This window comes from Bacillus rossius, chromosome 2 (genome assembly GCF_032445375.1).
Source record: "Bacillus rossius redtenbacheri isolate Brsri chromosome 2, Brsri_v3, whole genome shotgun sequence".
NCBI lineage: Eukaryota > Metazoa > Arthropoda > Insecta > Phasmatodea > Bacillidae > Bacillus > Bacillus rossius.
This window is the reverse complement of record NC_086331.1, coordinates 123,186,165-123,213,121: the sequence shown is the minus strand read 5'-3', so window position 1 is coordinate 123,213,121 and position 26,957 is coordinate 123,186,165. Positions and strand designations below refer to the sequence as shown.

The 26,957-nt window shown below is 34.2% G+C and overlaps 1 protein-coding gene across 2 annotated transcripts in view; it reads left to right on the top strand.

The window, feature by feature from the left end:
* LOC134529744 (cullin-2) overlaps nt 1-26,957 on the top strand; it is a 115,037-nt gene that overhangs the window by 9,525 nt on the left and 78,555 nt on the right. The window contains exons 3-7 of one of the 2 annotated variants that reach the window (XM_063364137.1): nt 4,709-4,909; nt 7,708-7,814; nt 19,556-19,734; nt 21,847-22,013; nt 23,601-23,832. In XM_063364137.1, the coding sequence (XP_063220207.1) occupies nt 4,709-4,909; nt 7,708-7,814; nt 19,556-19,734; nt 21,847-22,013; nt 23,601-23,832 (886 nt within the window). Of the gene's footprint in view, nt 1-4,708; nt 4,910-7,707; nt 7,815-19,555; nt 19,735-21,846; nt 22,014-23,600; nt 23,833-26,957 lie in introns of those variants that run through there. The other variant, XM_063364138.1, reaches the window with a different exon arrangement.

The window sequence follows — 26,957 nt, the reverse complement described above, 5'->3', positions numbered from 1 at the left end:
TTTAAGTTACCATGAAAACCACACGTTCGAGACCCTCAGAGGCCCTGGTGCGACTTGTACAGTGTTTGCCTCTCTAATTTTATTTCTATTGGTAGTAGACACCTATAGGAAGGCCTTTATGTTTTAGCTCTATCATTACCAATGGCCAACGTGGGTGGGGAAAAATTAATGTTTGTGACAGATACCTTGAAAACCATACATTGGAGGTTCTCAGAAAGACTGTTGCTACCTGTATGGTGGTTGCCTCTTGAATTTTATTTTGTAATGGTAGTAGACACCTGTAGGAAGGTCCTTTGGTTTATAGACATAATTGCACATTTTGATGTAAAAAAATAAAAACCAGGACAGAACTTGCCTTATTTGTGTGTAATCCCGTAGGCTGTTGTCCCAAGCTCTCTTCTGTACAATGACGCACTGGGCGGTAAATATATCCAGCGAATAGAGCTGACTTCAGCACAGGTAGCATTCTTGATATTGGTGTTAACCTCTGTGTATATGTTTTTGCAGCATTCTTTAATTTTGCTTAAAAGATATTACAAAATTTATAAATACTTTCAGTACAATTCTTTGTTGTAAATACATGTATCTAAATGTACCGGGTAATAAATATTTTATTAATGGATTAACTTTGGATAACATGTTTTCCGTGACAGACCGGAAAAAAAAACCCTCAATGTAATGGCTACCGATCGCAGCGTTTTGTTTACATCAGTGAAGCGCCATAAACATCTTGGTCACGGACGACCGAAATCAATGCCATGTTAGAAATATTATAAACAAAAATATTGAAAATTGCTGAGGAAGCACACGCTACAAATTCTTGCCTTCTAAACAAGCTTTTTATTGCAATAACACCATCACTCAAAACCAATTTCCTCCCCCTCCAATCGCGTATATGATTTTCTGTGACTTTTTTCTACCTAAGGTACTTTTTTAAAATCATTTTAGGTTTTTTTTTTCAGTAGGCGTAGATGATTGCTACCGCAAACTTTTGGCAATCATTGCAACATCTTCTTACAGAAAAACAAAATCACAAAGCACAATCAACATGCAAGATATCCGTCGTTCATTCAAGCAGTAGCAGGTCGACCAACCTTGGAGCTTCAAGAAACCTGTGCATTATGCAGCGTTGCCATGCGGCGTTGTCAAGTTTTGAATAAGCCTCATACCATGATTTTTCAACACATGTTTTATGAAAAATTGTGCACAATTTAGGGTAACTACAGTATAAGTCCGGTCAAAAATGGAAAAAATAGCAAGACGACGAGTAAACTAAAATGTTCATCATAAAGTCCGCCATAAAAATTTTTTACCACAGTGCTCAACAAACAATTAAACTGAACTATCTCCTCATATTGCTGTACCAGATGCGTCACGTGTTTGCAATCAGGTCAACAAATGGCTAGTGGTTTGTTTTTCTTGTGTATTCATCAACGTTATGTCTCGAATAAGGGAAATGGTGTACAGATGGAACAGCTTCACAAAGTATACGAATGCAAACAAATGATTGGTTGAAAAATATATTGTTACAGCATACTGCGTGCGGCAAAGGTTTTGACACTCATGTTTTTTATTGTTTTGAAACAATTGTCTAAAAGTTTAACTATAAATAAAGTTTAAGAGTTTAAAGATAAACTTTATTACATTATTTTATTTCTGAAATGATGAATGTTATGTGCGGGAAGCATCTATAAATGTAAACGTTTTGAATGAAAAAAATTAACATAGGGATATATGGAAGTGATCAAGGGAATTAATTTTTAAACATTATAAACGGGAAAACGTATTATGCGATGCTTGCGGACCCTCGCTTCATATCTGTTGTGATTCCAGAGGAAAAATAGTCACTGTAAGTAACACACTTGCTGTCAATGCTGCAAAGATCACAACAAACAGCTATATCAGGTAATTTAATTTTATTTCAACATACACAATTGTATAAAACTGAATTATAACTAAAATAAATACTAAAACATTATGTAAATAACTTTAAAATGTAACCTTACTTTTTTGCAGACATAAACAAGTACCTGAACCCAGTGTTAAGCCGCAGAGTTTATTATAGAAACAATTTGACAGCTTAGCCAGTTCAACTTTTTTGACCACATGGTGGTCTTCAAAAAGCCCATTAAAGATATGTATGACCTAACTTCCATACAATTTTATAACATAAGAAATAAGTTACGTACATCTTGAATGGTGTGATTCCAAAAATTATACACGTAATTATAATGTTGTAGGCATACATACTTTTTTTAACTATTGGTTTTTTATACCATTAGTATGTCTTATTAAAAAAACTATTGACACTTTAGTATTATTTAGCTATGCAATTGTATATTCTTTACTGAACATGTTTTGCATAAATATTCGTCAACATGGTAACATACAGTAATCTTTCAGTTTAATGACCCTCAAGGAATTGTGTAAAATCATTCTTTAACTGATAGAGTCCTTAAACTGAATGATAGCCATATTCAGCCACCACTGAGCAAAGTTTTGCCATGGTAAAATGTTGAATTTGCATTTAGGAAGACCCAGAAATCAAAGCCTGTTCCATACATCCTGTTTTGATTTTCCATTATTTCCAGAAATTACCTCAAGGAAATGCTAGAATGTTTCCTTTCAATTAGCCATGATTGATTTCTTCCCGAGTTTCTCTAACATCTATAGCATCTCTCTTTATCTAATTACCTTGTTGTTGACAAAATGTAAAACCAAACAACATAAATAAAATAATTATTTTTCTCCAAAATGTAAACAAAATCATTTGTGATATTTCCTTTGAAAATTTCTTTTGACATTTCATTTCCTGTATATTACATGCAATGCATCAATTAAAATTTATTATTTGCTAGAAAGATAAGATTTATTTTAATTGTGTTACTAATAAAAATACTTAATTTCTTTAAGAGCAAGTTAAATTTTACTGATATTTCCGGTTTTTCTAAGAGGCAGCATGTCATATGTAGGCAGCTCTAGCTAGTATAATGCAGTTTGGGTTGTTTTCCACAGTGTGTATGCATATAGGTTTTATTAATATTGATTGATGGCTAACATAGCAGCAGATGCACACTCTTTGTCATGTAGCCTACCGAGTAGCCTACATCCTTCATTACGTCATGTTCTGAGCATAATTTTAAGCATTGTGAACCACATCAGTTTTATCAGTGTTACGTTACTTTCTTAACTATCTTCTGTGGTATTTGTCATTAAATAAGAAAGGTATAAACTGAGAGGCATATGTCACCAATAGAAAATAAGACGTCTCAGAAAAAATTGTAGCAGAATGCTGACGCATGCCGTTGCTTGGGTTCAATACTCTTGAGCAGTGGATTGATTTTATGCAGCAGTTACTTTTTTCTTCCAATGTTTATTCAGTGTTCTAGTATGGTTACAATGAATGCCAAAAATTAATTTTATCGCAAAAAAGGTAGGTTTTTATAATGAGTGATAATTGGCATAGATGATGTAATATTTGGGTCTTCAGATTTTGTCATTAAGACGGATGATGAAGGATTTGACATAAAACTGTAAAATATATAAGAAAATGTGTAGCCTAATACTTTTTAAACTATAGTTAATAAATACTATATGTAGTTCCTTAATATTTCTTAACACAATGTTGAAAGTACTTAATTTTTTTTCATATAGACTATGTGCATGAATGTATGTGTTCTTTATATATGTATACTTTTGTAAGTTATTAGGTCATATGGTAATACATAGTATGTGTTTATGTATGGTATCAGCCAGATACAGTCTCCCAACCCTTTGGCTGGCACTCTAAAGCCACTTTGGGCATGAGTGTTTTAAGAATCATGTAATTCAATTTAAACTATCTCCTACTAAGTGTTTTGGTACACAGAGAGGACATTATCATTATATAAACTAAGAAAACATTATCTTAAGTATTGCATGGATATGTACTCAGATTGTTTGTTGTATGTTTAGATTAAGTTTGTTAATATTGTTATAAAGCTTTAATTAATTTGTAACAGTTTAAAAATTCTTCTGCCTTAAGCTTTTAGTATCTATCAGTATATAATTCATTTACAGTTTTTTTTTAATTTTTAAGAAACAATATTAATAGAACAATCTTTTTTTTTTTTACATTTCATGATACATATGTTTCATTACTGGAAACGAGTAAGTAGTGATGGTATTTTTATCTATGTTTAGTTTCTTTAATTGAATATTTCAACAATTTTATTTCATAAATATTTTTTTATTCATCAAAGAATAAAAACTTACATAGAACAAGATAACACGTTTCTTAACATCTCTGTACTAAGTCAAAATTTTTAATTTTAACTTTGACACAAGGTTTTTTTTATGAAATTATTTTGCATGTGCAAATTTGGAGCCTTTTTACTTGTAGCAGTATAAAATTAATTAACTGGATGTCTAAAGAATATAACAGTATCAGCAATGTTAACGGGCATTAATAACAGGTGCTTAAAAACAAGGGGCAAAAATTATTCATCCAATACTTTTTGTAATTTAAATTATGCTTTTTTTGTAACTGTGCTTTGTTTCATGTGTTGAATATATTTTGGCATTAAAGTGTTCACTATCTTGAATTTGAGTGCTATTGTGTGTATTAAGTCTCATTTTGATTTAGTTTAGACTGTATCACTAATCACCATAAAATCTTGTTTCTATTCATTAATACATTATTTCTCATTATACATTATCTTTTTTGCAGTGATGTTTACTCTCTCTGTGTGGCATATCCAGAGCCATTAGCAGATAGACTTTATAAAGAGACGAAGCAGTTTCTTCATGATCATGTATCAAAACTGTTGGTTAAAGTTCAGAAAAGTAGTGAAGAAGAATTGTTACCCTGCTACCGTAATACTTGGATTGAATATAGCATAGGAGTCAAATACCTGCAGTGTTTGTTTCTGTAAGTATTAATACCATTAGTGATGTTCTTGTTGAAGTAGGTATGTGTGTATCATATCTATATAATTAATATTTAAAGAAATTTTTTGTAACTAACTTGGGCTGTAGTATTACATTTAACATTTAGTCTTTATACATACATTTGTGGTGAAAGGCTCTCACAGCACACTGTGTATTTGGGTGCTTGCAAGTAAATTGTCGTGTCCTTACTTCCTTGAGCAACTATAACAATTTTGTTAGGAGCATTTTGTCTTTGTGGGAGGGAACAGGCTACAGTTCCTAGCAATTTGTTAAATTCATCTCATTTAGGCCATTATACACACCTACATAAGCTTCATCCTTCAGTTTAATTTCTAGAAGGATGCGATGTGTGATGCACTCTACTAGAATTTTTATAAAATTTGAAGTTTTTTCTAAATCAAACTGTCCAGTTTTACCAAATTTGTATGCCATTTTTATTATTTGGTGAAGCATAGAACAAATAAATTTTGATGCTGATATATAAGAGGGATGATTCCCAACTTTTTTTCCTTGAAAAGTTTGATAATTTGTAAGTGTGTTGCAAGTTGTTTTCATGCAATTAGCCATGCCTAACACCATTTTTTTTTTATCACTTTGTGTCTTGTTGAAAAGATTTTTTATTGAAATAATTTTTTACAGTGGTCTTACAACATACCACAAATGCAAATACATTGTCTAAGCCATTGCCATCCAAACAACTAGCACTCTTGTTAGAACGACGTGTAAACAAGTTCTCTGACTTCATGGCTATATATTACATGAGTGTTTATTTTTCCCATGAAAAACTATACTGTCTCTTTAGATGCCTTTTTTTTTCAGAATCTATTAACATTTTAAATAAATGGATTGAACCTTGATACTTAAAATTATCAAACTTTTTACGAAAAAAAAAGTTGGGAATCGTTCCTATTATATCTCAGCATCAAACTTCAGTTGTTCTTTGCTTCACCAAATAATAAAATTAGCATACATATTTTATAACACTGGACTGATTGTTTTAAAAATTTTATAAATATTATATTAGAGTGGCATTCATGTGTTGCACATGACATCCTTCTAGAAATGTAACTGAAGGATGAAGCTTATTTAGGTGTGTACAATGGCTAATAAGTGCTATTAGTAATCAAACCTGTTTCAGAAATGTTCAGCAGTTGAAATAGTGTATCATCACCTAAAGCTTTGCACATTGTTTGCCGTCTAAGCTTGATATTATACTAAATATGTGTGCAAATGCATCAGTGCATAAAATATAAAAAGTGGGTTGTCTGTAAAGTTGGTTTATGGACGATTATTTTACGTGATAACGTCATAACACATTGATGAAAAATTGCATACTTTTTAATTTTCAAATATTATTTACAGTTTTTGCAAACTTAATTTAAATAATTTGTTTAATTATAATCACGAACAATTAATAAGTTATAGAAATAAACTGAAATCAAATTAATGTCAATAAATTGTTAATTTGAAATGATGAAATTGGACAAATAAAACAAATTTTTTAAATTGCTGCTTTTAAAAAGCCCGCCTTGACCGGTTTGATAATATAGAAAATTTTCTGGTACGGTGGTTGGCCGGTTCTTGTACACTGGGCTCAGGCGGAACGTGACAATGAGTCATGCTTTTTCGTGTGTGCAGTCGGCGTTCATCGATTTATAAGACATTATCACGTCAAAAAAAAATATTACATTAAAATTTTTTCAAACATTGCTTAGCTATTAGAAGTATAACTTACCATGTATTTTATTGAGAAAACTTGTGTTCATTGATTGATATATTTGTTTGTGCCACGGATCCTGCCCTTCTGTGTGGAATATTATAAATTGAAGTGGGAGAGTAATACTTTTCCCGTGTATTTTCTCTCTCTTTCATTGTTTACAGTTTGATTTCAGTAGGTTTGGCATTCACACCGTGGGTTTTATGGTGTTTGTGATTTTTGAGTATAGGGATAGAAATATTTTCTTTTAAGTTCTGTTATATATACAAATTTTCTGAAACAGAATCAATATCAGGCGTGGTTATACATTTTGAGTACGTCATTAAAATGGATACCAATTGTGGCATTTTGTTTTTCGACAACCCAAGGCGAGGACTACTCAAGGCAGTTTCTCTGTCAGTGGATATTGATGCTAACACACTTTGTGATTAGTGGAAAATATTTTAAGATAAAAATGTAAGATATGATTGTAGTGATGTATTGGGTTGGGCTATTTTAGATAAAAAAACAAAAAACAATGTGGGCTCGTAAATTAAACAAATATATGATTTAAAGAAGTTTCTATCAAGTATCTGACTGAAGAAAAAAATGTCTTGTGAGTTAAAGGATGCTTATTGTAATAGCAGGGTTGTGCTATTTTATTTTCAGTTATTGTTATTTTTTCTACAAAATCTTAAGGTTTTCATAACTTCACCAAGGAAAATTATCTTTATAATTCATACGTAGTTTTACATAATGAATCACCTCCTGATGCGTTTGAAACCACGTCACACTGTGAATATTGATGTGATTATTTTAATGATTTCAACACTTATTTTACTACTGCTGAAATAAGTTTTTGTTTCAGTTCAGATGAAATAACTATAATTTAATTAATTTTCATAAGTAATTACTTTTTTTAGCGACCCAATATTCAAATTAGCTTAAATTAAGTTCAACTTCGACAGTTCATTTTTACGTGAAGACGCTTTCTTCTCAAAAAAAATTTTGTTTTGAAAATAAAAGCTATTTTGTTAAATAGTCTGTATCTTAAGATATTTCATAATGGTTATTATTTTCAGGTATTTGAATGTGCAGCACATACAGAAACAGAAACTATCTGATGCAGAGATTATCTATGGTAATTTGTTGCAAGATGAACCAGAACAGATGGAGATTGGTGAACTGGGTAGGTGGTGGTGTGCCTATAATTGGCCACTTTTAATTGTAAAGAGAATGGATTGTGATGGCTTTGTTTGTACTTTCCCTAAAATTTATCATTTTGTCTCTTAATTAATCAATCTGCAAAAATAACATGAAATATTTTTCAATAATTTGAAACCACAATCAATTTCATTTAATACATTTATTTCATTTTATCATTAAAATGTGTGTATATTATAGCATTAAGGTTTTAAAATTAATACTAGTGACAGTACATTTTTTCTTAGTTTTGGCTGTCAAAATTTTCCAGTTTACAGAGGCCTAAAATGACAGTCAATACAAGCATGGTATGTATACATGTAATGAAAAAATGATATTGTTTCTCTACAAAATTTACATAAACCATAATATATATTTAAATTCTTTACATATTATTTAAATACATCAATTTAATTTTTTTTTAAATATACAAACTTAATAAATTATTGTATGAAATTAATGAGCTAAAGTAAAATTTAGAAAACAATATTATTTAAATTTGTTGTTCACATATTTTTTTATTATATTCTATCGTTATATACTGCAGTTTTCTTGAAAATTTACTTTTGTACTACCTTCTGCAGCAGTAGGAAAGCTACTGCTGATACCTGATATGCAGAAATAATTCTGAACACACTTTCTATAAATAATAAGTAATATGAGATAAGTCAACGATTTATTTTTTCCACCTTGAAAGAGGCTAGATACATGTACGAATGCATTATTTGTTACAAATTGTATAAATAAATATGGTCAGTTTTTTCATAATTTACTGTTGAAACGAACCATGCAATATGGTTGTGCTAGTCAGTTCAATGCGTGTCTAACTAGGGACCAAACCTAGACGTACCTCTACAAAATCCAGAGATGCTGTATTTCATGAATATGCATGCAAAATGTTTTTCGGTCTCCCATAAAGAAAAGACCACAACTGCTGTGCAGAGAGTATAATTAACTTAAAAACCTCTCTTTTCCGTTATAATGACATATTTTTTGAGTACCTCTGCTATTCAACATTTTCATACTCGTGAGAGACAAGCTTATTTTTATTTATAGCCCTTGACTTCATGGCTGCAAGATCCCTAAAACTTTTAATCATTTTTTAGTTGCATGCCCATTGTGAAGGTGTTTCTTGCCTGCCTCCACTCCATGTCCACTGTTAACTGGTCTAGCCATGCATGTTCCACAATATCTGAATTTACTGGCTTTTGCGATGTATCTATGTGTGTTCAGCTTGTCGACTCTGCTCACAGGCGTCGCCAGTGTATGCCAGCCAGTTGCCCTGATGCATGGTCATCGTCGATGTGATCTCTCTCTACGCTGTCCAAAAGTTGGGCCGTCAACATCGCTGGTCGTGACAGTACTGCCAAAACATTACCATATGTGTGCATAGCCAACAAATATACAAGCAGTTATGCTTCTATAACAGATTCACTCTTTCTTTAATCTGGGAGGATTGAGTACAGACTGCAGCAGTACACTCCGGGTACACCACCTAGGGGCTGACGACCAGGTCAGTTGAACACTCCGAAGACATCCTTCAAAACGTACGTCCATCCCTTGGGCTACTCCCTCAAGATGACCCTGTTCTGAAAGCTGCAAATTAGTCTCTACAATCCTCTAAATTGACTACCTATACAATCGCTTCTACTCTTGTGCACACACATCTATACAAACCAAATCATGGGGGCTGACAGCCATTCTAGCAACTAGATCACACATTGTAAATATTAACTATACTTATACTCTAAAGTCAATCTTGATCAATTCTGAGACAAACAACAAATACAATCAAATCCACTATATTTCATACACTTCTTGATAGTTAAAATTCCCTGAAGTCAACTGAATTTGTAATCTTTTACGTTAAATAACTAAAGTACTGGTACACTAATTATTACTTAATGTATATGAAACACTAAAATTATATGCATAAACAATACATATTCAGTACCTGTATTGAATATGGCCCACATAAGGTTTGAGATATTATTTCAGTCAGATGACTTCTGCCATGTCCACCTCGGTTGGCTAGGTTAACCTCGTGGGGGACACAACAGGGAAGCCCCAGGACCTTAGGCTCAATGACACTGTTTTGTATGTGTAGAAAAATACATGCGCCGACCGGCTCATCACTTGGCTCTTCTAACCAATAGATCTTAACAAGAGAAAGATTAATTAAATAACGAAAGTAACTGATTTTATATAAAAATTCATATATACTTCAGTTCAGGCCATTTTTATTTTAAATAATATCATGCACATACTTAAGTTACAGATATCAAAATGAGTATTATAGTTGACAATAATCATTCGTAAATATAACCAACTTGGTGCCCCGCAAGATAAAATAAACATTTAAAAAAGAATTATTATTATCACATGGCTGATTGCACCAGTGGCACTTACAATAACAAGAGCAACATTTAACATTTTTAAAAGATTATAATTAAATTTTTTTTGTCATTTAAGTTGATTATTAAAAAGAAGAAAAGGTCCTTTTGATGGATTAATTTTTCGACGCAGTGATAGATTTGCAAAAGTCCAAAAGAAAATTAACATGCTTGAAGCCGAAACAGAATTATTGAAGTGACGTTTCTGAAATAGTAGGCTGCATCCTGATGCCAATAGAGGAGGGGAAAGGCTCACTCCCATTCCGTACTTAATGGACTAAACCAAGCATGGCCCGGATGTCTCGTGCCACACAAGGACCGCTAAAAGAAATTAACATCGGCCAAAAATAAATACATAACATGATTTGGGGGGAATCAAGAGAGAAAACTCACCCAAAAGGTGGTAAGCGGTAAACAATTCACCGCATAATCCAGCGGATTTAATCAGTTACGAAGTATTGCGATGTTCACATAATGGCTGACCGACAAGGAAGAAGAAAGGGCAAAGTAGGTCTTCTCTTTAAGAAGCTACACCATAGATAGTGACAAAAGATGTCAAACTTGGTAAACAAAAATTAACAAATACAGGTTTAGTTCCAAAATGACCAATAGTACAGCTCAGTTGAAGTAAATGAAAAAGTTTACGGTGATAAATATTAGTTTTAAAAATGTTTATAGTTCATACTTATTTTTAAATTAATGTTTTTTCTTATATATCTTGAATCACTTCACTAGATTAAAAATAAACTTCACAAATTTACATTAAGATATGATTAGATAAAAAAATATTACATAACAAAGAAATTATTTTCAATTTTCACAAAATTGAGTCTGCATGATGTCCAGTTTGCAAAAAGAAAAAAAAAAAACTCATGAAAACAGGTTGAGTACATGCAACGGCACAGACTTAGGCCGTGGTTACTGTGGAAGCAGCAGAGCAGCGAGTCACAGCAGTGCAGCTTGGGTTAAGTTTTGCTTTCATAAGAATGGGAAACTTTGGAGGTTGGCTGGGATATTCCTGAATGGCAGAGAGTACTACATTACCATCCGCCACTTGCCATAATTCCAGACGATAAAATATTTTTTTACCACCCCTCAGGTTTTTGGCATCACTTGCATTCAAGGTGTCATCTATTGAATTGCTTGCTGGTTAGAAAGGTATTATTAGACAAAGATGTGAAAATTTTACTGTCAGCAGCACAGTCAAGACCAGTTACAAGTAATGGGATTATTTTCAAGGGCTTTAAAATATTTAGTTGAAATATAATTGAAGTGTTGGAAATCCACGATAATAATTTATTATTGGCATTTTGGGAATGATTGGAACATCCTAAATTGTTTTCTATATGGTGGTTATTTGTTTGCTACAATTTTATTAGTTTTTTTAAATATGTGTTGATTTTACAAGAATACTTTTACTTTTATGAGAAAAAAATGAAAATAATTTAAACAAAATATTTTAATATGTCCACAACAAAAATTGCATAGAAAATATCTTTATAACTTGTGGCCTTACTTGGTTGCTACTATTGGTGCAATGAAAGTGAAGAAACTCTAGCATGGTCCAGCTAATCTTGAGCATTTTAAAATCTTTTTACAAGTATGCTGTTTCATTCAAATTTTAAAATATAAACTCCTTGCTAATATGTTTCAAGTATGGTGCAGGTATGGACATGGATAGTCTTAAGAAGTAGATTCAGTGTTCACTTTAGATGGTATGCACTATAAAATGACAGTTAACAACAATGCAACATATTTTACTGCCTAGAAAATCCAAACCTAAGTAGTTTTGAGGAAAACTGAATTACGTTACAGCGAGGAACTGTAAAAATTTTAGCAGGACAATGAGAAGTTGAGCTAACGGCATATTATTTAAATTAAAACTTCATTTTTTGGAAGAATAAATACAGCAGAATTCAGATAAGTTGGGAAGTCTGATGTTATTTACATTCCCCTGTAGGCTACTCAAAAATCTCTTCTCACCTTTTCTCAAAATTATAAATATATACAGCAAGCAAGGGTGCTGACTATAGTTATTTTTGCCCCCTGATAAAACATAAGTGTATAGAACTATCACCAAGCAAAAATAAATGCAGTTTTGGTTTGGAGACCGATTAATGAAAAATTACCTTTGGGAAAATTGTGACCTTGCACAAAAAGTGGGAAAGTAGCACCCTCTCGAGAATGGGTGGGAAAATTGCAACGTGTGTTATTGTTTGTTGTTTTCCCCCCATAAAGATGTTGTTTTCCCCTCTCCCATGTAACTCACTCCACATGACTTTCAACAGTATACATTTGTAATCTTCATTACCAAGAGTGCTGCTTAGGTGGATGGACTTAATTTTGTGATGGAGCCATTGACTATAACCGAGACTGAAAAAGGCAAGCAGTCTACTTTGTTCAAAGGATTTCAATTTTGAATCAAGAAGGATATAAATGAGAAAATGACTCTGCTTTGTATTCAAGAGAAGAGAGAAAAGTGTAGAGGACAGTTTGTGACAAAAGGGCACAAAATTATTTGTGCAATTGATCATAAATGCAAACCAAACCTCGCCAAAACAGAAGTTCGAATTAAACTAATGGCATTTAAGAAGAGAGCAAAAGAAAGCCAAGAGCCCATCTCAGCTGTACCAGGAATAAATGGGTCCCCTGTTTGACCTCGTGACAGAAGTTCCTCCTTTACTCCAGCTTCAAACGCAGCATGAACTACCTGAGACGGTAAGCACAAGATGATCAACACGACCCAGAATCAATGGCAAACATTATTTCAAATGAAGATAACAGGAAATGTTTACTTTTAGGAGATGGAGCTCTTAAGGCAGATAAATACTGTAGAGTCACAAACAGGACTATATGAATAGGACTTTCAAATCGTGCAGCAAGAAGTTCATCCAGCTCTACATGATTCCTTCAGACTCTGCAGTACAGAGGGCAAGACGAGCATCGCTCCAGTTGCCTAGCCCAACAAAAAAAGGAGAAATGTACAATGTACTTTTTTTTGTAAAATGAAGGATTATTTATCGGGTTGGAATCTGAAAAAAAAATCATGATAGACTTCAAAGACACCTGCATTTCTTCTTTTGTTACAAATTTCCCGTCTAGCAACGTAAATGGGTGCTATTTCCTCTTCAACCATTGTTTATGCTGCAAGTTTCAAGATCAGAGAAACCAACATATTTCTGTGATTATTTTGTGCACCAATGGCTGCAAAATCCAAACATTTGGTTTGCCCTCTGACACTGTGGAGGTACAAAGCATTGAACAAAGAAAGATGTTGAAGGGTGGAACAATAAGCTTAAGAACAATGTTCGTCTTAACCGAAATTTCTACACTCTTCTGAAGGAACTGAAGCAGGAAGCAAAATATGCGGTTACAAATATGGTATGGCCACTCTCTGTTTAGAAGGATGAAGAAGAAGTGGCTGTACATAAAACTGGACAAGCTGATTGCCAACAGAACAATTACGCCCAAGGACCTTGCTAAGTGTTTGAAGAATCTTGCCTCCATTCAAATAATGGAATGGCATACCTGTGAAAGTCACAAGCAATATAAAAACAAGTATAACAAAAATTAAAAAAAGAAAAAATATTTTAAAGATAAAGGACATCCAGCTTCTAAAATGAATATAATAACTAAAACGGGAGAAAAAAAATTAATACTAAGGATTTATCTATCTTCTTAACTGAATATAACTAACACTAGATTTTATGTATTATTGTACTGTCCCACTTTCTATGTGAGGACGCAATTTTCCAGATACCAAAAAGGATTGTTGTTATTCTCGTAGGGGTACAATTTTCCCACTTTTTCCGCGAGGGCGAAATTTTTCATAGTGCATTTTTTCTGCTATGCTGGAGACACCATCTAAACTGGTATCAGAAGGGAATGTGCCACTGTCCCAAGTCACTAATAGTTGCTTTGGCCTTAACCAGCATCGCTCATAGCTCTGCTGCTCTGCTGCTTTCAATGTAGCTATGTCCTAACACATCTATTAATGACTTAACATGCACTTAGGATACCAGTCTGTGAAGGTACTATTTGGAGGTAAGTGTTTCTACAAAGTGGAAGCCAGTGGGATGTATTTATAAACTAGCGGTACTTGGCAGGATTGCCATATAACACTACAAATAATTTTGTCTATTTGTATTAGCTAACAGCTCTAAATAGCTGACTAATATGTGCCTTTGTCCACATTTTACAACAATACTGCCACTGCCAGTGCTACTGCTGATGATATCTGACTGGTGTCTGTTGACAAAAAGCGTTAAAAAATATTTTAATGTTGAATTGGTGTGCGTGCGGGCACACGCTCAGAAATGGCTCTAACCCTTTGGACGAGAATTTGTAGTTTGATAATGTTTTGCTTTTCAAGTTTATCTTTCTAGGTGTCAACCATGGAAAAATGTGATTTTACACAAAAATTTTTTTTTCTAAACATTGCCTTATAGCTTGTTAGGGCTATCTGTTTTTAGATTTTAAAGTAGTTACTCAATCAACTGTTGGTTTTTAAATTAGATACTCACAACTGATTGCACTATATGACATTAATTCATAATTAGCTGCCCAGTGACATATACCACTCGCATCCAATAGCAATACCTTTTTATTGTGTTATTGTGTTAAACAATCAACATCTCATGTTTATTGTAGATCTAAATTTATACATTGGCATCTCGGAAATAGCGCTAACGATTTGGATGAAAATTTGTACTTTGATAACGTTTTGCTTTTCCTGTTTATGTATATAGGTGTCTTCCCTGGAAAAATGCAATTTTAAACAATTAAAAAAATATTTTTCTAAATGTTGCTTCATAGCTTTTTAGCACCATCTGTTGTTAGCTTTTAAATTAGTTACTCAACTCAAGTTGTAATTTTTAAATTAGATACTCAACACCAGATGTCACTCGCACCCAATAGCTGTTGTATATGGTCAAGTTGGCGAGACTGTTGAGAAAATATAGGTTAAAATGGCAGTGATATGTAAGAGTAAGTTAGATGTGTACTACTCCGAGACATTGTAACTGTGATTAGTGTACATGTGATTAAGTGGCATTAATAAAAGTGATTGTGTACCAAGAGTCCTTAGTATTATTTGAGGAACTACAACATGGTGCAGTCGAAAGGACCAAATTAAACTTAAGCTAAATTTGACGAGTGAAAACAATGGCGACCAGCGGAGTGAAACTCCCACCTGACCTTGATCTCCAAAGCAGGACACCTGCATGCCACAATTATCTCTCTAGGTATTTGCAAGATGATACTGTGCAAAAGTAACGTAGAAGGGTCGGACTACAGGGACCTCGTACGAGAACATAACACTCCAGTGACTGGGATAAAAGCATCCCCAGCCCAAATACTGTTTAGCAGGCGCATACGAACAGATATGCCTGTAAGCATGGAGGCACTGAAACCCATAGTTCAGATCGATGTTCACAAATCACTTCGTGAAAAGCAAGACAGGGTGAAAAGGTTGCATGACAAAACAGCCAGGATAACAGAAAGGGAATACCAACAAGGTGATAGGGTAGTTATTAGGACAGACCGAGATAACTTATGGCAGGCAGGTGTCGTGCTTAGGAAATGTGCCGAACCCAGGTCCTACTGGATTCAAAAAGATGAAGATAGAAGGGAGGTAAGGAGAAACACCACACAAATCAAATCCTCCAAAACTAAGCCTACAGAACAAGAGACAATTCCCGCGAGCCAAGTGCACAACCACATTGAAACAAAGAGAAGTCCGATGAGTGAGGAACAAGGGAGCTCTGATGGTTCACTACTAGAGGGATTTAAGGGGTTTGGAAGTTCTCTAGATGAGGGAATAACTGGGCTAAGATATGCAGTTGATCAAGGGGCTAAGGGGTCGATAGACTGTAAGACCAGTAATGTGGGGTGTGCCGGAAATTAGGAATTTCGACACTTTTTTTTTCTAATTTTATATAATTTATATTATTTTTGGAAATTTTATTTGCGCTTTAATTTGGTTACTTTGGGCGATTTACTTTTGTTAGGCTGGTGTACTCCCCTAAGTTAAACTTTGTGCCAGTAGTCTGAACCACCTTTCCCAGAGACCTATAGGATATTTTGCAGATCTAAGACTTAGTTGGCGGCCAGTTTGACATTTCCCTCGCTTACAGGCACGTCCCAGGCCTGTAACGTTACTTCACTTCATGACTAAAACTGCATACAACAGCTCTGGACGAGCTGTTACCATTTCTCAGAGACGAGCTGACCATAGCCTTTACCGTCACGAATACGTATTAGGTTCTCTCCTCGAAAAGCACGTCATGGATGCTTGTTCTCAGCGTCGTTGCACTTTTTGTCCACCCCCCTTCCCTCTCGGTTCTAAGAATTCGCCTAAGACCAATGACCAGTCATAAACCCCAGCAGACAGCGACCGTCTCCAAGTACGCCTCGCATAAAAAAGGTGAATGCAAAGATGGACCACCCCACGACATCTCGCGGCAGAAACAGTAACTTATTATCTTGGCCACCAGAGTGTAGTACCTGACTGCCCCTTTAACCCTTGGTTTAAGCAGACGCCTTGGGCGAGTCGATTCTTTTATATTTCAGACACCCCTCAACAGGTAGCGCTAAGGTCGGCCAGTGCTACCAACTTCGAGACATCAGTCAGAGTTTTTTTATGACGCCTACTCGGGGAACTTTGGAACCTTTCGGTCCGGACTCCCAGTCCCCCCCCCCCCCCCCCCCCGCCCCTCCACTTTTGATAGAACAGTTACTTTTAATTACGAGACGCGGTTCTTCGCGAGACACTTCACTTCGCGCCGCGATTGCAGACGGACTATTTTGCGATTATCGGCGAGTCGACGAGACACTACAAGACTTCCATCCGGCCGCAACCGACTATGTAGTCGCCTAAATAAGGGATGCTATCCCTATAATCTTTTTCAAGTAGTTTAGTCCGTCTGCGTAGTACAAAATTTAATAGTTATTTTTCTTTTTTTCCGTATTCGCGGGATCCAGTTCCTGGCTGGCGACGCATCTGTAAATAGAAGCCAACTCCCCTGTCTGGTGAGTGACGATCCGCGACTTTCCTCTACCTCCCCTTAACTTTTCCGGGCATTTTCTGCCCCGTATACTGTCTGTGTACAAGTTCTGATCAGTTTTGATTCTGACTGTTCCAGACAGGGTCTGAGAGCCGGACGCCGAATTGGCATTTTCATCTCCCTTCCTCAACAGGACACAAGCGCCCTGGCATCATGTTCAAGCGTGATCTCCGAAACGAAGCCCCGACCTCCGGCGCTACTGTATTGTTCAACCTTTTTTGAACTTTCCTAAATTACACCGTCAAACAAAGTTAATCATACAAACATAATTTTTGGACTTTAAGTACATACCTCAACTGGGATGGTTTAAATATATTTGTATTTTTTTTATTGGTTTATGTATATTTAGTAAATGAAACTTTTGATAATTTCATGTACGGCCGGCCCATAATTGTTTTTCTTTCTTTCTGAATATACCTGAGAGCTGTTCAAGAATGTAATTAATATTGTACGTTAATATTCTCTTGTATCTGTTATAAGTTTACTCAGTATGGAGTAATTATATTTCAGACGGAATCACACCTTCTTTCTGTTCATTACTAATAACATTGTGAAACCTAAAGATCCACCCAGCAAAACAAAAATGGTAATCAGACCGTGGTTTGCTGCTACAGGGGGAAGAAATAGAGGGACCAGTCTCTAATAAAAAGGCTGGTACTGATGTGAACATTACCAGAAGCGGCAGAAGGGTTATAACCAAGAAACCATTTGAACTAACATAAGAAAACCCTGTAAAAGGGGAGGTGTTGTATATGGCTAAGTTGGCGAGATTGTTGAGAAAATATAGGTTAAGATGGCCGTGATATGTAAGAGTAAGTTAAATGTGTACTACTCCGAGACATTGTAACTGTGATAAGTGTACGTGTGATTAAATGGCAATTATAAAAATAATAGAGTACCAAGAGTCCTTAGTATTATTTGAGGAACTACAACAATAGCAATACAATTTTATTATGTTATTGTGTTAAGTGTTCAGTGTGTCATGTTAGTCAAGTGTTTCTTTGGTTATCGAGCACTCAAATTTACAACAGAATTCCTTAATACTGTCAATATTTCAGACTTGCCACCACACAAATTGAAAAAAAAAAAAAAAACATTTTAATAATGCTGTTAAGTAATTTGGATGTATCAGAAGGTCTATGTAATGGTGTAAGACTTATTGTGACGAGTCTCTGTAATAGCATAATAAAGGCGAAAATCGTTACTGATGAACAATCTGGCAATCAGAATAACCCTTGTCTCATCAAAATGTCAACTGATATGTACCATGCAGCAACACCAATTTCTAGTAAAATCTATATTTGACATGACGGTACACAAATCTCAAGTTAAAACTTTTAAATTTGTTGGAGTGGACTAAGATGATCACTTTCTATGCATGGCATGTTGTATGTGGCATTTTCCCGAGTAAAGCGACCAAGTACACTAAAAGTACTCTTCCCAAATGAAAATCCTAGACATACCTGCAACATAGTATGGAAGGAAGTATTTGTTTAAGTTCAAAAACTTATAATTAATGCTAGTGGTGTCTGTTCTTATGCAGTGACCACATGTGTTCATTGTTGATGTTTGTTTTGTGGCCATCATTAAAGTGTAAAAACTGTAGATGGGCATGTCACAATATGAAATAAATTAGTAAATAACTGTAAAGTGGAAATGATTAAAAACCATAATATAGCTGATTATATAAAATAAAGTGTTCAACTATGCATATTAGTTATTTTTTTTTATTTAACCCACTGCAGTTCTTATGTAGGTAGGTATGAAGTGTAGTGGAGATTGCAAAATAGTCATATATATGTAACGTATATTGTCTATATATGTAATCTATCTAATCTAATATCCATTGATTGGAATAGAGTTTTAGGTAAACTCTAACAGGTAAACACTTTCTATTCTAATCACTGCATAAAACTTAAACTCAAAATTGCTGGTATAAATATATACATACATAACAAATATATTTTTATTTATATAAAAACAAACATCTCTTGTATCTCGGAAAGGGCTCTAATGATTTGGATGAAAATTTGTATTTAGTTAAAGTTTTACTTTCCAAATTTTATCTAATTAGGTGTATTCCTTGAAAAACCACAGTTTAAAAAAAAGAGGCTAGGTACGGCTTTATTAATTACCAATGTTTTTCTGTGTGGTAATTAAGTGTAGCTAGCAGTAATAATATGTTTACAATATTACTTGTCATTGAATATTCTGTGTTTTTTGGTTTTGGCTTAGGTTTAGACGTAATAGGTATACTTTTTTCTCCCCAGGTTTGGATATGTGGAAACAAAATATGATCACACCTTTGAAAGATATTTTGGTACATTTGTTACTTAATGGTATCATCAATTTCCAAATGGGTGATGACAACAACATTAAGCATGTTTATCGTGGTGTTGTCCAGTCATTTGTTTCTGTTCAAGAATACAAGAAAAGGAATAATTTGAAGGTAAATCCATTTTGTGAGTTTTTTTAAATAAAATCAGGTGAAACAGGTGGTGCAAAATTGTGAGTGTTACTAAATTATTTGTAAGAGGAAGGGGGTGATGTAAACTCTTGTCTATATTTTTACAATAGTAGTGTAAAATATCTTTGTCTTATTAAATACATCCTTTTTTAAGAGAAATAACTGTTATCAGTTTAAACATTTACATTTTTAAACTTAACATTTATAAAGTTAAAAATTTATATTGAATTTGTGTATATTTTTTGCCTCATGAAAAATGTCTTATGTAAAGTTAAATTTCTAGCATTTTTGCTGTTAATTTTTTTTTAAAATTGGAACACTAGAAATTAATTTGAATATTTTGTGATTTTACATATATTAAATTCAATTTTATAGTATATGGATGATGCTCCTGGCCTGGAGGTGGAGTGTGGATGGTAGAAGTGTCAGCTACCTTGGAACTTACATTTTGAATTATGATATCATGGCAGTCATCTTGAATAACCTTGAACTTTTAACATTGACCGCTGCAGCCATTTTGGCTAGAACTATCTTGGATTCCGTCATCTTGGATTTTAAAACTTTCTATTATCTTGGATTCTTATGTCTAAGCACTTTATTTGATTCTGATATCTCAGTCACCATCTTGTTTTTTGTCTGCTGGAGGCCGCCATCTTGAATTGTGACACACAGAGGCCATCTTGCATTCCATCAATTTTTTTCTAGATCTTTCTGCCATCTTTGATTATATCATGTCTGCCATTTTAAATTCTAGAACTTCCACCATTTTGGATTCTACCATTTTGAAATATGTCATGTCCACCATATTGAAAATCCATAATTGTTAACCAAAAAAATTTAAAAATTTGAAGAAATTTTTCAGAAAATTATTTAATTAAGTTTTGATAAAATTTTAATAAAAAAAATCTATATCATGGAGCTTATAGTCCTGGATTTGAACACAGTGGTGGGGGAAAAAACTTTCCTCCATGGAGGCTACCAGCAGATTAACCCCTATTAACTAATATCAAAGCATATATTATGCCAACAATTATGACATTATGATGCCTATCTTGAATCCACCTTTGTTTTTGTCTACTAGAGATCACTGCTGCCATCATATTAGTTTATTTTTTTACCAGCTAGAGAGCAGTAGTATTAAAGTCTCTCTGACACAAACTGATTTTCACTGTTTTTTATTTACCTATTATGAAATTTCACAAGTCAGCATGGCCACTATCTTCCGACCAGGAAAACAAATACATGTCAAATTTACAAACTGGTTGTAACAAATGTCTGCACTGACATTAACAAACACAACTTTCTTTTTAGAGTTTCCAAATGTTGAAAATCTTTTACTGTTTGCAAGGAAATCCTGTGGTTGCTGGCAACTCATGGTACAAGCCAGAGGACTCCATCCTCGGAACAATGACGAAGTTACTCACTCTTTGTTTTGGAATTTTACCGATGACTGTGGCTAAAATTTCTAATTAAAAGTCCTGAAAAACCAAAAATAAGGTTAAATACATGCGTTAGAGCTATGCCTCTACATTCTTTGTTGAATCTGAGCCACCACAGGACACGTGACCTCTTACAACTTCAGCATCTTGCAGACATTGACTACCTCCATGCTGGCTCTTTGTCCTCCAAGGGGAAAAAGGACTCTCATGTGATGTAATTTCTGACATATCATAAAAATATAGACATTATCACCAATACTGGTGCATGGCAATAACACTTGGACTAAATATGGAATCTTTCCCACACTTCCAAAACACTGCCTCTTTGTAATTCTTACATGACTGACAAAGTATTGCATCAGCCTGCTTTGAAACAAAGAACCATAGCAAAAAGTAGAATAGAAAATTACGTGAATACACAAAACTCAATCGACCTGTAAAAAATAGATGAAAAGAACTTCCAGTGACTTTTTCACCATAAAGTAAGTAAATAACTAGAAGTGCCTGCTAACATGAAATATTGTCAACTATACAGAAATCACATATTTTTTTAAATCTGTGTCAACCTACTCTCGTTGGAACCCCTTTCTTTGTAGAAATGTTTTTTATGAAAGTAAGTGTAGGCTAGTCAAACAATGCGTACATTTTGTTGCAGTTATACGAAGATATTTTCGAGAAGCCGTACTTGGAAACTTGTGGAGAGCGATATAAAGTGGAGGCAAGTCGTTTGCTCCAGGAATGTAATGTTGGTCAGTACCTCGAAAATGTATGGCAAAGGCTAGAAGAAGAACGCCAACGCTGCTCTATGTTCCTGCATGACAGGCAAGTTTTTTTATACTATTTATGCATTGCACTTTGCTCTAAAGTTCAGAATTTATCTTAATTAAGAAGGTGAGTGATGTTTTATACAATTATTCAAACATGCAATGTTGCCAATGTGAAAAATCTGTCAAGATACTAATGAGCACTGACATTCAACAAATAATTTAAAGTATTCCAAATATATTAAGCTGTTTTCTTTTTCACAGTATGACTCATCAATGTAAAGCAACAGCATGTGACATCACTGGTGGCACATGCTTTGAGAGAGCCAGTCTCACAACAAGTTTCCCCTCTCATACCTTACAGCGCACATCATGCGTTGTTGCCTGTCCCGTACTCCTTTTTACTGAGATATTGTGATGATATAATAATTTTTATTTTATTAAAGATTTTAAATTTCTTCTAATAATGCCTAAAATGTGCTGTTTTTTTTATAGAAACAACTAGTGCAATAAGGAATATTTTGCTTTGCTTCGTTTTGCTTAAAGCTGTAGGTGAAGAAAATCAACCAAGATATCTTTGTACCAAACAAATTTACAAATGTGTATTCTGTTCACTTTGAATGATTTTGACAAGTCACAAATATTTCATAGACTGTATATAGCCAAAAACTGAAAGGCGAAAAAGGTATGTCAATGTAAACAAGAACTATAAGTTCATATATAAGGAAAAATTTTGTAAAAGAATCTATTCAAGAAAGTGATTTTTCGGTGCTTTATAGTCATGTATTGTGGATTTAAATGACTGTTTATGGAACAGAAGGTACTGCTGATTAAATACTAGCACTTAATAAAGCTTGTTCTTGTACCTGTACAACATTAATTAATTTTTTTACCACACACATTTTTTCATTGCACACATACACACTACAAAAACCATAAAACAAGAGATTTTTTCAGGCTAAAATTATGTCATGAAAAATTTGTTTTAAAATAAGGGGTAACCCTGGAAAAAACCTGAAATCTTATATTACTAGTAGGGTGGTCACCCTGTAATTTCTGTGAATGTGGTCAATATACTCAGTGTGCTACCACAGTCAGTTTCTGTACCTACTTTTATAATCCTTAATGCTTACCCCTAATCTGTAAATTATATTGTATTCTTCTTTGTATCTTTGCAGTTTCTATTAAATATCTTCACTTATGTTAATAAAAGTTATGCATTTTGATCTGCATAAGTATGTGAGGTTAGAACGAATTTGTACCTTTTAAATTTAATACTAAATATAATTGAATTATAACTGAATATTAAAATGCCAAATATAAAGTAATGAGGTATGCTAAAGTCCCCCAGACTGTTGGTGAGCATGGAACAAAATTTAAATTTATTAATTAGTTAAGAATAAATAATTATTATTGTTATGTGGCTATGACAAGTTTTGCAGCATTCTTAGAAGATGATATTCTGATGATTGAAAGATGATAATTTTAATTAATACAAAGCAAGACCTTTTTTTTATATTTATGAATGGAATAATTGTTTTTTAAATATGACATTAATGAAATGGTATTGAAAATTCACCCTAAACACAGCTATAATTTTAGGATGTTAATAATTTTCCCTGGTTTTCCATGTCTTTTTTTACAGTTCATTGCCAAAAGTAAGAGCCAGGTTTGTACAGCACATGGTAACTGACCATTTGGCGTTCCTGCATGGAGAGTGTCGAACGATGGTGCAGCAAGAACAGTGCAAGAATCTGAGAACAATGTACTTACTTCTTCGACTTGTTGACAATGGAATAAGCGTGCTTGTGTCAGAGCTATTGGAACACATCAAGGCAAAAGGACTGGAAGCTGTAGCGGGACTGAAAGGAGAAAATGTAAGGTTTATTTTTTGCTGCAAACTCAAACATGCAAATAGTGGAATGATAACTAGGTACATAAAATGGAACAAACAAAACTCTAATTATTTTAATACAGTTTCACAACCTCTAATTCAAAGTAATGTAGCTTAAAATACTTCATGTTTAAGTGATTTGTTTGTTGTAAAGCACTTAGTTTTGTAACACAAAACCAAATGAGTCTAAGTCACATTTGGGCAAATTTACATGAGAGTAAAAAAAAAATTTACAGAAAAGTAAAAAAAACTGCTCTCAATAATACTGTTTTCATTAACCTCCATATGCTTGTGACTGGCAAGATGGAACTTGTGATAATTTTTTTCCAAACTAGCTAATGCCAGGCATGCGTTGCAATGCCTTAAATAATTTTTTTTTGTAATTTGTTTGAAGTAGGTACAGATATACAAAGCATATCTTTCTCTAATATATATATATATATATATATATATATATATATATATATATATATAAAAAATCGTAAAAGGGGGGGGGGGGGGGGGGGTTTCGGATGGACGAAAAAGGAGTAATTTGGGCGCCACCACGTGGAAGGGCACGTGGACCCGGCTACGAACTCTCGGCTCAGGGTCGTGACGTGACCCGTGTGGGGCTAGGCTAATCTCCCCCCTCGTGCGTCGTGTTCGTGGGCTCTTGAGGCGTCCCACACGCCTCGGAACTCAGGGAATTATACAAGTGACCACTGAACCACACATTCTGAGCTAGTGATTTTATTACCAGCGATTTTATTACACGGCACGTTACAAAAATGTTAAAAGAGTTTTACGTAAAGTACTAAAAAACACAGTTGCGGGTGATAACCAGTTTATAGGCTGACCAGGTCACCGCGTGGCCTGGCCTCGAGAGTCAATCACGTATTACGCGTACGAAATGTCCGTAAACGGAAAACAAATATTTAGGCGAAAGAGTCTACCACCTGGAGCAGGCCTCGAAGAAGTTACTAGGATTTAGATTTATTTAAAGATGCGACGGAAACTAATGGATCAGTGAACAAAAGAGATGAAGTCGACGAGGTGCGCGGGCCGCTCCTACTCCAGGCGGCGAACGGAAACAGACTGACGAGACCAGAGCATCATGGCCGCCGGGAAGGGTTAAGTTCCCGCTTTGTTACCGGGCAGCCGTCCGGTAACATACTTAATCGAACAAATATTATTTAAAAAACAAACATAATTTAAGTACACTTATTTATAATTAACAAACTTTAGTTATGGTGTTATTTCTTATTAAAGTTTAAAAACTATTGGCGGGTAGTTCTGCGGATGCCCGCATGGGGCGCTGCGCCGTCCTTACTTACTAAAACTTGAGGCGTGACAATTAGGGATATTTTATTACATAAAAAGGTTTATACATTATGTTTGTTTTAATAAAAGAAAGGGGTTGTCACACAGACTCTAGCACCGCCTCTTGCCGGGCGCCCAACACACACACACACACACACACACACACAAACGCACGGGGCGGGAGGTTTGAATATAGGGTGGGGGTGGGTGGAGAGGGGGGTCAGTTGCGGCGTGACGTGGCACATCGGGCTAAGGGAGGGCGTAGCCCCGGTCGACGTCAATATATATACACACACACACATACATATACATATATACATACACATATACATATATATACATATACACATATATATCTGTATACATTTTTATATACAGTAGAATCTCTGTAAGTCGAACTCGAAGGGAGACGCCAAAAAATTCGAGTTATAGAGGATTTCGACTTAAGCGGATTTTAATTTGACATAAAGAGGTTGAGATTCATCCTTATACATTTTGAGTTAGAGAGGTAAAATAAATAAAAATTCAAGTTGCAGAGGTGACAAACATATTTTTATTTATTATAAATTTTATTATAAATTTTCCAGCGAGACTCAAAGTTTTCAGTTTCAAAGAACTCATGTTTTAACAATTTTATTTGTAAAATCTTGTACAAATTTATGTTTAGCAGTCGAAACAGTCAACAACAAATGACTTGCTTCGCTAAAGTTCAAATGAAATCAAAAATAATAAAATTAAACACCTGACACCAAGCAAGCAAACACATGTCATAAATTTGTGGTAATCCTATTTATTGTATACTCCTAAATTGATTTCTAAGAAACAATGGTGTACTTACATTGTCGACAAATTCTTTAAGTCAGTCACTTATTTTTCTTCGAACTATAGAGGTACTATGTTGCAAATACAGTAATCGAATTGTAAAGGTTGTAAAATACGTAAAATATTGCTATGTTAGAGATACAGAGATCAATTTTAATTTTTCGAGTTATGGAGGGAAAATCTGTACCAAAATGGCTTGGAGGGACTTGCTAATTATTTCGACTAATAGAGGGTTGAGATTACGAGCAAGAGAGGTTTTTGGGGCTTGAATGGAAGGGAACACAACATTTTTTCGAGTTTGGGAGGTTTTCGACTTATCGAGGTTCGACTTAAAGAGGTTCTACTGTATCTGTATCTCCCTCTATATCTTTATACACCTATATATTTCTAGGTTTCTATATAAATCACTCTATAGCAATTAAAATATTTAAAATCTATGTCTTTCATTTTGCCTGCCACAGGTGTGACACAGGTCTATAAAAACACAAATGTATTCGAATGCAACATTGTGTCAAAATTTCAAAGCAGTCTGTCAAGAAAATTTCTGAGATTTAAGTTTTTGAACGAAGGAACATTTACATTTTTATTTATCTAGATATACAGCTGTACCCGGCCATGCGTGGCTTAGTCTGGTTAAATGGAAAGGAAAGAAAACATAAAGCACACTTACTTTTGTAATGTGTTTAATTTTATAGTTTTTGAAGTGAAAATTCTGTTTTTGAAGTAAAACTTCTGTGGGCGCGATGAGATTAGAATTTTCATTACAATTTCAATGCCGAATTTTAGTGCAACGTTTTCGTGAAACATAGTTTTGAAACGTTTCTGATGCCAAAGAGAAATAAATAGAGCACTTACAAGTCGAGGTTTGAATTGCCACAGAAGTTTCACTTGTATCACGTGTTCTGATTTAGTACACACACACTTTTTTTATTAATTTTTAAATTTTTTTTATTATATAAAACATGCACATATACTAATGTAATGTAT